Source organism: Malania oleifera, chromosome 12, assembly GCF_029873635.1.
Source record: "Malania oleifera isolate guangnan ecotype guangnan chromosome 12, ASM2987363v1, whole genome shotgun sequence".
NCBI classification, from domain to species: Eukaryota; Viridiplantae; Streptophyta; class Magnoliopsida; order Santalales; family Ximeniaceae; genus Malania; species Malania oleifera.
Genome location: NC_080428.1, coordinates 62,692,432 through 62,703,552, shown reverse-complemented (window position 1 = coordinate 62,703,552; position 11,121 = coordinate 62,692,432). Strand labels below are relative to the sequence as shown.

General features: G+C 32.7%; 1 protein-coding gene across 1 annotated transcript; it reads right to left on the bottom strand.

Annotated features, from left to right (window-relative positions):
* Positions 1 to 292: 292 nt before the first annotated feature.
* LOC131144463 (uncharacterized protein At4g19900) lies at positions 293 to 2,073 on the bottom strand. The gene has a single exon (XM_058093132.1). The coding sequence runs from the start codon at positions 1,923 to 1,925 to the stop codon at positions 465 to 467; it is 1,461 nt and encodes a 486-aa protein (XP_057949115.1). The 5' UTR covers positions 1,926 to 2,073; the 3' UTR covers positions 293 to 464.
* Between the last annotated feature and the right edge of the window lie 9,048 nt (positions 2,074 to 11,121).

The following is an 11,121-nucleotide window of genomic DNA, read 5'->3' as shown; positions in this document are numbered from 1 at the left end:
TAGGGTTAGAATTTTCTGCATTTTAAATATTATGTTGAGTTCTTTCAAATTTAAACAAATCAAAATCCAAACTCCCACTCCTTGACAAAGAACACATGGCCAAGTCCTAAGTTATTCACAATGCTGAGAGCTAGGCATCATTTCTCTGATTTCTCTTCGAATTCAGCTAAGTTGAAGTCTGAAATCTGATGGTAGAGAGGTAGCACTATTCCACATGGGAGTTTTCAAAACTTCCCAAGTAGAAGACATTTAAGTTTGTTGCCAAAAACAGAGACCAGCTCAACTCAAGAGAGACAAAATTAAAATACTTGTTCTGAAAGAAGGGATTCTATATTTCTCTTTTAACTTAAATTTACTTGACAAGAATTATGGTGGAATGAACTGAATAATACACAATTTGCAGAAGAGATCACAGAATGAAATTAGTGAGTCATTTCATCATCTTCATCATCATCATCCTTACTTTAGGAAGAATTGCAGAAGATGCAACAATCAGACATTACATGGCTGATGATGCTTCCTTCTTCAACCTTGACTCTTCTACTCTCCCTGTTCCACAGGTGCACCGCAAAGCTATGCCTTCGAATGTCCTTTAGCTTCGCCACCACCCATTTCAAATGGTTCGCATCCTTCGGCCCATGAAAGAGACTTCGGATTCTGGTCCAGTCCGCGGGGTAAAATGCCGCAGGCGGCAGCACTCTGAAGTTAAAACCAGGCTCTCCGGCCACCCTCGAAACAACTCTGGAGACCAGGTAAGGTCCATTGTGACCCCACTTGTTCCCATCAAATGTAAGTGCAAATTCTTCAATGAACCTCAAGAGGAGAGGATGCTCCTTGTCAAAGATCATGACAGCGTTGTTCAATCTGCTCCAGTTCCCAGTTTGAAGATCCATTGCCTGTGCTCCAATGGTGTTTCTCAAGCTTGATAAGCTCTTCAAAACTATAACATCAGCATCTATGTAAATTCCTCCATATTTGTACAACAGAGCAAGCCTGAGCAGATTTGAGAGATTTTGACCCAAAGAGACCTCCCCGGGATCAATGTTCCCCTGCTTTAACCTATTGAACCAGATTTCTGCTTTTGTGTTCTTGAAAATGTATTCAAAATCAGGAGAAATTGCAATTACTCTAAACCCTTTATTGATGAAAGGTTTTAACAATTGGGTTCCCCTGTTTGAATCCATGGAGTTTGAGACTATGACCAAACAAGCATTCGGGTGTGACTTAAACAAACTCTCTACTGTAAGCAGTTCCCTTTTACCAAACGATTGCAATGAAGAAATCCAAGTCATGAAAAATCGAACCTTACACCAAGAATTAGAAGAATTCCCACCAAGGAAATCCCTCAGCCTCGCAGGAAATTGGGTTGACAAATCGCCGGGACGCAGAGTCTTTAAGGCGCCCCTGTGTTTTCGGAGCCGCCTCTGCCTATGAATCGAAGAATCGAATATGGGAAGAGCCGAATACTGCGATCTGTGAAGAAGGGGCAAATGGGTTTTCAGAATCGGACGTTGGTCTTCTCGTTTGACTTCCAATTTCACAGAGGAGGAGGAGGAGGAGGAGGAGGAGGAGGAGGAGGAAGAAGAAGAAGAAGAAGAAGAAGAAGAAGAAGAAGAGAGGGGAGGCGTCGAAGAAGCCTGTTTTCGTGGGGTTTCGCCGGCGGAAATTTCTGGGAGAAAAGAGGGAGACGCCAGCGGAGTCTTGGCCGGAAAAGAGAAGCTAATGTAGAACACAGAACCTCCATTGCAGGCCAAAAGGAGGAGGAGGAGGACAGCAAGAAGAGAGGTGGGAAAGCAAAAGAGAGAACTCAGAGAAGCATACATAAGTCTCTTGAACTTCTGAAAATTTACGCTGATAATTAGACGATGAGGCTTCGAAGCAGAGTTTCTGCCATCACCGGCGACATCGGTGCTGCTCTGTTTCATTGCTCGTCCTGCTTCTGGTTCTGTTTATGCCCTTCTTCTGTACTGGTCTCATCCTAAGTCAAATGTTACTCTGAAGGGAACAATGGTTGCTGGGGAAGCTTGAAGGGCATTTTAACGGCGGAGGCGGCAAAAATAAAAAACTACTCAGGAACCGTAAAAGGCCATTGCTTGGAAACCGGGAAGTACTGCTTCACAGAGAGAGAGAGAGAGAGAGAGAGAGGGTGGGCTCGGCACGGCTCAATTTTATGCGTAGGTAAAGAAGACTACAGAGCGAGAAAATGTTTGGTAATGAAATCAAAAATCGGAATTATATTTTTGGTAAAATATTTATGAGATGGAAAATAAACATCAAAAATTTAAAATAAGGTTTTTTCTAATTGCTCCTCAATCCTCATGCAATTTGTTAATACCCCGAATCACTCCATGATTTCTTTTCTTTCCTTTTCTTTTTTCTTTTATCAATTTTCACTTTCCTACTTCATCAATATCTGCATAATTCGGTTAAAAATTTATATGATTTAATTCAAATTTTATTTTCATTGAATTTAAATTTTTAATTTTTGGTTCGATTTTTTGATTTGGTTAATCAAATTAACCGAATAGTATATAAATTAATAATAAATAATTATATATATATTAAAATTTTAAATCGATTAACTGATTTAACCCGAATTCGGTTTGGTTGGTTTTGAGTTCAGTTAAATATGAAATTTTGATCAATTCAGTTAATTTGATTAATTAACCGAATTCACCGAACCGATTGGATGCTCACATCTAAATTATCCACTTTCTTCGCATATGAGTAGGAGGAAAGTTACCGGAGTGAGTCATGACCTCAAATTATTTCTATTTTTAGCTGTAATTATAAAAAAGAAAATTAAACTTTTATGTTGAAAGTTTCAAATTTAAATCTTGAAAAAAGTTAGAAAAAAAGAATAATGAGCAAATAACTATCTCTTTTAATAGAAGAAAACTAGTATATCAATATTTGCATTGTGTTATTGAACCCTTATTAAAGCAAATTTTTGAAAAAAAGTTTTCACCATTTGGGCATGTACCTTTCTCAAATAAAATAGCCTACATAATAACCATACAAGTTTATGGAATGTGGCTTTATTAGATCGTTGCACACTTTCAGTGTGCCTAAATTTTTTCATATTTATTATTTGTGTCGATCAAATGCTAATGTGACACGCTATAATTAATGAAAAACAAATATCGTGATAGGTCTTTATAAGTAGGTTTGGTGTCGTATCAGAGGGTTCGAAGGGCTCATTGGTGGCTAGAGTTCTTATGTAATTTAAAAAAAAAAAAAAAAAGATAAAAATTGTCTAAAATCACTACTCATATACTCACTTGTTTGTGTGTCAAGACAAAACGGTCTGATACCATTACTCACGTAGCTGATGTGGCACCCCAGGGTTATTCGAAAAGTAATCAGATTTCATTATTATGGGCATGTAGACTGGTTATTTAAGTACTCCTAGTCATTAAAAATTCATCTAAATTCACAAGTTTGTGTGGTCTCACACCTTCTTTTTTTTTTTTTTTTTTTACTATTTTCAAAATTCGAATCTAACGCCTTCAAAATATTTAATCATTAAAATGTTAGCCAAGAAACATAATCTCTTTAGATAAAGCGATGTAATTAAAGGTATATTCATTAATTAACATATCATATTATTTATTTATTATAGTATAATACTACATTAATGTGTGATACTGTTTTATTTATTACAATAAGACATGATAACTTCCTATTTTACCAATATAATATCACTATATTATATCAAGTTAGCTAACTCAATATTATGCTGTTTAATTATTGATTTCTTGCATATATATTACCCAATATGACATCATTTAGATAATTAAAAAGTACACAGTTTTTTTAAAAAAAAAAAAAAACTGCTATTCAGTATAATGTTAATAACATGTAATAACCTTTTAATTAGAGAAAAACTGTTTTTATTATTTTCCTTCAGATTTTTTTTTTTCAAAACCATCTTTATTATGTTTTTTTTTTTTTCAATTAATTAACTTGCCGAGGAAGAAAAGGGCACAAACAATTTTATTCCGTTTGATTTCCATTTCGCACAAGAAAAGTAAAAACGTATTCTCTTATTTTCAATTGCATTATTTTAAATAAGTCAAGATCTAACATATTAATTACCAATAACTTAGAATGAAACTTTTAACTTAATCTAAATTATGCCAATCAAACCTAATTAAGTATAAGTAGTGAAAAAGACTTACAATTAGAAAGTCAAACCACTAAAATAATGGAGTGCTTACTAGAAGAGTAGTTGAAGAAGAGTACACAAATCAAGCTCTACAAGTAACAAATAATCCTCACAAGTCTTTATTTAGCTTTGCAAGAAAAGGAATTTTATATTCAATTAAATTAAGAAAAGCAAAATAAATGCATAGTTAAAATATAAGTAATTAAGTATTGAGAAAATCCGTTGTTCTAAAAAAGAAAAGTTATTTTATAAAATTTAATACTCATTGACAAATTTTCAGTTCAAATAACTTTATAAATTTTGAATTTATAAACATATTATATTTTAAGGATGACTTAGGTAGGGAGTGTCATGGATGGTGAGAATTTACTCTGTGAGTCAGCGGGGACCGTGGATGGTGAGAGTTCTCTGTGAGTCAGTAGGGATCGTGGATGGTAATGGAGATGTGTCCTGGGGGTAGAGTTGGCCGAACGTCCAACTGATATACGAAAGATATTGTTTTTTAAATAGAGAGAGAGAGAGAGAGAGAGAGAGAGGGTGGGCTCGGCACAGCTCAATTTTATGCGTAGGTATAGAAGACTACAGAGTTAACGAGAAAATGTTTGGTAATGAAATCAAAAATCGGAATTCTTACTATATATTTTTGGTAAAATATTTATGAGATGGAAAATAAACATTAAAAATTTAAAATAAGGTTTTTTCTAATTGGTCCTCAATCCTCATGCAATTTGTTAATACCCCGAATCACTCCATGATTTTTTTTCTTTCCTTTTCTTTTTTCTTTTATCAATTTTCACTTTCCTACTTCATCAATATCTGCATAATTTGGTTAAAAATTTATTCAATTTAATTCAAATTTTATTTTCATTGAATTTAAATTTAAAATTTTTGGTTCAATTTTTGGATTTGGTTAATACGATTAATCGAATTAACCGAATAGTATAAATTAATAATAAATAATTATATATATTATATATTAAAATTTTAAATCGGTTAATCGATTTAACCTAAATTCCTTTTGGTCGGTTTTGAATTCAGTTAAATATGAAATTTTGATCAGTTCGATTAATTTAATTAATTAACCGAATTCACAGAACCAATCGAATGTTCACCCCTAAATTATCCACTTTCTTCGCATATGAGTAGGAAGAAAGTTATCAAAATGAGTCATGATCTCAAATTATTTCTATTTTTAGCTGTAATTATTAAAAAAAATTCGTGTATTTTCATTAATTAAAAGTAAAAAAAAATATTCAAGTAATATTATCTTTTCCTTTTCGTAGATTTATAACTTGCGAATCACAAAATATGGTATTAATATCTTTTAAAAGGTATTTTAGTGGTAAAACCTAAACTTTTATGTTGAAAGTTTCGAATTTAAATCTTGAAAAAAGTTAGAAAAAAGAATAATGAGTAAATAACTCTCTTTCAATAGAAGAAAAATAGTATATCAATATTTGCATTGTGTTATTGAACCCTTATTAAAGCAATTTTTTGAAAAGAAGTTTTCCCCATTTGTGCATGTACCTTTATTATGGAATGTGGCTTTATTAGATGGTTGCACACTTTCTTTGTGCCTAAATTATTTCATATTTATTATTTGTGTCGATCAAATGCTAATGTGACACGCTATAATTAATGGAAAACAAATACTGTGACAAGTCTTTCTTAATAAGTAGGTTTGGTGCCGCATCAGGGGGTCCGAATGGCTCATTGGTGGCTGGAATTACTATGTAATTAAAAAAAATAAAAAGATAGAAATTGTGTAATATCACTACTCATATACTCACTTGTTTGTGTGTCAAGACGAAACGGTCCGATACCATTACTCACATAGCTGATGTGGCACCCTAGGATTATTCGAAAAATAATCAAATTTATTTATTAGGGGTATGTAGACTGGTTATTTAAAGTATAGTTAAAATTTAAATGAAGTATACTCCTAGTCATTAACTGATTGTGATAAATTCATCTAAATTCACGGGTTTATGTCGTCTCACACCCTTCTTTTTTTTTTTTTTTTTCAAAATTCGAATCTAACACCTTCAAAATATTTAATCATTAAAATGTTCGCTAAGAAACATAATCTCTTTAGATAAAGCGATGTAATTAAAGGTATATTAATTAACATATCATATTATTTATTTATTATAGTATAATACTACATTAATGTGTGATACTGTTTTATTTATTACAATAAGATATGATAACTTCCTATAATACCAATATAATATCACTATATTTTTAAGATATCAAGTTAGCTAACTCAATATTATGCTGCTTAATTATTGATTTCTTGCATATATATTACCCAATATGACATCATTTAGATAATTAAAAAGTACACAGTTTTTTTTGGAAAAAAAAAAAAAAACAAACTGCTATTCAGTATAATGTTAATAACATGTAATAACCTTTTAATTAGAGAAAAACTGTTTTTATTATTTTCCTTCAGATTTTTTTTTTCAAAACCATCTTTATTATGTTTTTTTTTTTTCAATTAATTAACTTGCCGAGGAAGAAAATGGCACAAACAATTTTATTCCGTTTGATTTCCATGTCGCACAAGAAAAGTAAAAACGTATTCTCTTATTTTCAATTGCATTATTTTAAATAAGTCAAGATCTAACATATTAATACTAATTACTTAGAGTGAAACTTTTAACTTAATCAAAATTATGCCAATCAAACCTAATTAAGTATAACTAGTGAAAAAGACGTACAATTAGAAAGTCAAATCACTAAAATAATGGAGTGCTTACTAGAAGAGTAGTTGAAGAAAAGAGCACAAATCAAGCTCTACAAGTAACACATAATCCTCACAAGTCTTTATTTAGCTTTGCAAGAAAAGGGATTTTATATTCAATTAAATTAAGATAAGCAAAATAAATGCGTCGTTAAAATATAAGTAATTAAGTATTGAGAAAATCCGTTGTTCTAAAAAAGAAAGTTATTTTATAAATTTAATTCATTGACAAATTTTCAGTTCAAATAACTTTATAAATTTTGAATTTATAAACATATTATATTTTGAGGATGAGCTAGGTAGGGAGTGTCATGGATGGTGAGAATTTATTCCATGAGTCAGCGGTAACCGTGGATGGTGAGAGTTTGCTTTATGAGACAGCGGAGATCGTAGATGGTGAGAGTTCTCTGTGAGTCAGCGGGGACCGTGGATGGTAATGGAAATATGTCCCGGGAGTCGAGTTGGTCGAACGTCTAAGTGATGCACGGAAGCCGTGTCCGCACTCCGGACTTTACCTTATCAACGAGACCTAAGGGGAGGACGTTGATCCGTAAATTTGGTGCTGCACCAGGGGGTCCGAAGGACTTGTTGGTGGCTGGAGTTCCTATGTAATTTAAAAAAAAAAAAGTGGCCTTCATACCTAGTCATGATGTGTATCCAAATATTTTGAAGTCTAATCAATTCACTTATACTATTTTTGAGGACATGAATTTTGAATCTTGGATTCGAATTTGGGCGATTTTGAATGAATTTCAATATAATTTTCCTTATGTTTGATATTGAAATATAATAGGTGTCTTTTAGAGTAGACCTGGCAAAGCGGATCGGGTCGGTTTATCCATGGCGGATAAGGCGGATTATCGGGTGAAAAAATCATAATTCATATTCGACTCGTTTAAGTGGCGGATTAGGCGGTTTCGGGTCGGATAATTCATGACGGATGGACGGATAATCCGCCATTCTCAAATATAATTTTATTAATAATTTATTTTTTGTCATAATAATTTAAGTTGTATACGATAACTTGCGATTAGTTTGTGTATTAATTTGGAGAGTTGTTTTACGCTTAGCCTACTATTAATCAAACAAACCTATAATAATTTTCAATCATCATTTTTCATGAATCATATATATTACCAAGAAACTGCTCCAATACCCCTCAAATTTTACATATTTTCAAATAATAACTCTTCACAACAAGAAGAAATGAGTAATAATATATTTTACGAATTAACCTTCACTCTTTCAAATAGCCCATCTCCTTTTTTTCCCTGATACAACAGTCACTTTTTTCCCAGCACAGCAGTTTCCAATCTTCTCACGATTCTGGGTGTTTCAAATGATAAACTAATTTCAAAGTTGAATGTCTAAAATATTCCCACCATTCCTCAACTCCTCTAAAAAAAATATAAAAGTCATAAACAAATTTTAATATTGAATTCCTAAAATATTTTCACAATTTCTCATTTTTCTAAATAATAAGACATTTGAAGGCCATAGAGTGCACACGTAATGCTTGACCATGGCTAGTGTGTGTGTGTACACTCTTATGAATTCCTAAATAAGCATATCTGAGTTCATACTGAATGTATATGAGCATTGACCTGTTTATCTCTGTTATTTTTTATAGCAAATGAAATTTTATTAACAGGGAAGGAATTTACAAGGGAAAATAAGATATTTCCCAATAAAAATCTAGGAGAAAACAGGAAAAAAAGAACTAAGAACAACAAAAAAAGAAAAAAAATCAAACCAGCAAGTTAAGATATTTTCCAATAAAAATTTGGGACAAAACGGAAAAAAGAACCAAAAACAACAAAAAGAGAAAAAAATCAAACCAACAAGTTTCTCTAGTCTCTTTGTAAATCCAAAATACTAGCACCCCTAAAAATTTCAAACCCAATGTTGTGCCAGAACCTAATGACAAATTTATTAGATTTGTAGAACAACTGAAGAAGAAGAAGAATACTTACGAGTTACGAAGGGACCGAAGGGTATTCTGTAGCTGTGTTTGTGTAGCAAAAGCTCCTGCAGCCCATCTAGTTTGAAGCCCGAAGGGTTCACGATGAACTCACGAAGGCTAGAACTGAAGCTCGAAGGGTCTCCATCTCTCACTCTTTCCTCTTGTGCTGGCTCTCTGAAGTTCGAACAGAGATGCTCGCAGCCTGTCAGTTGCTCACGGTGGAGAATCGAATATGGTAGCGGCACTCTCTGGCAATAAAATCCAGGCTCCAACTACTAGTTGATCAGATTCAGGGGCTTGTGATTTTAGAGCTCGAATGGAATAGGGGTTGTGACTTGTGAGGTTGTCGCTGTGATTCTAGGGCTCGAAATCTTGAATGGAATAGGGGTTGTGAGTCTTGTGAGTTGTGAATTGTGAGGTTGTCACCTGTCGGGCTGGGCTGGGACTTGGGAGTGGGATTGTGGGAGAGGGCTAGAGGTTGAGGCAGTGAGGCACTGAGCTGAGCGGGGCATGTGGGCCGTGTTTGTGTGAGCACTTGGGCAGTGGGCTCATTGGGCTGGGTGGGTTAAAGCCTTAAAGGGTTTGGGATGGATTGTAGCTTGTTGGGCTTTCCTGGGTTAATACTGTAAGCGGGTTGGCGGATATCCATCGGATAAACCCGACCCGACCAGCTAAGGGGGGTAGATATGAAAATGAAAAACCATATTCGACTCATTTAGCAAACGGATAATTATAAGTCGGTTAAAACGGATCGAATGCGGTTCAGATTAACGAATTTTTATCCATTTTGCCATGTCTATTTTAGAAGTAGATTAGAGTATGGACCTTTAGACTGTCCTATAACATGCATATGTTGCCTCGCCCATTCACACCTCGCACGTTGGTCTTAACTCGTATTTTACTACGTGACTTCTTTTTTATTTAAAATTTCTTCCTTTTTTGAACTAATTAACATGCAAAGGGTTTTTTATACTAAAGTATTTTTACTTTCTATTTAGGGAAGAAAAGTGGGCGTGTAAATTGTGGATTTATTAGTTTTATTTTTTATTAATAATTAGTCACTTTTAAAAAGGCTTAAAAAATTCAGGGTTAATTCCAAACTTGTTGCAAAAGATTTTGAAAAATGTGAAATATGTGTTGAACCAAAATTTACGATGAAAAACTATTTAGAGATATTTTAAGAGAAATAAAATTATTAAATCTTATTCATAGTGATTTAGGATATTTTTAAAATAACATGAGAAAAGTCACCAAAAAAAATATTACCTCGTGTATTTATTGATCATGCTGTAAATAGTGCGTGCAATCGTTGGTAATTAGTCTAATGTACATGATGTGGGCACCATTATTGAGTTTCGAAATGTTAAACTTCGGAAAAAATACTTCTGTTGAAGATTGATTTTGTAAATAAAATTAAAAAACATTTTGAAAGTACAAATAAATCAATTAGTTAACTTGAATTAATAATTAGGAGACTTAGAATAGAATGTTTTGGAGATGACTTTGTCACAACCCAACAACTATAAGAACCCTTTACTTATTTGAACTTTTCACTCCATCTTGTTCAATCATATTCAATCATACTTAGGAAATGGACTTCCATGGGGAACTCAACCTTTAAGATGTAAATAAATTTTAAGAAAGAAGAAAAGATTAGATTGTACAATATAAAAAAGATACAAAGTTAGGTTAGTGGCCAAAGATTTTGAGTGAAAAGAAGGAATAGAACATTTTGGTGTTTACTGTGGCATACTATTTTTTTTTTTCCTTTTTTTTGATAGTGGATTGAATGTGGACTTAATTTATTTTGGTTTTTCCCTTTATATCAAAGGAATTTTGCATGTAAATATAGGTATTTGTTTTGTGCTCATCTTATTAATTTGGGTTACTGATTATTGACTATTTTTTATTTTTGGTAATTGACTTTTCTACTTCATGTTAATTTGAATTAGGAGAGAAATTTTCTTAAGTTATTGGATAAGAAAATTAAGTTAAGGTTTGATAGGGGTGGTGAAAATTATTCTTTGTTTTTTTTGTTTTTTTGACAAACTATATGAAGATAATGACATAATTATGAAGTGACATTACTCAATACTTTTTTTTTTAACTAAAAGAGGGCGACACCTCCATTTATTTATTAAGAAACTCTCACTTTTTGCGGAGGAATATTGTGGTTACAAAATAAGTAAAAGGGAGATTATAGAAAAATAAAGTAAAACCTCCTAGAAACAATGCCAACAATCA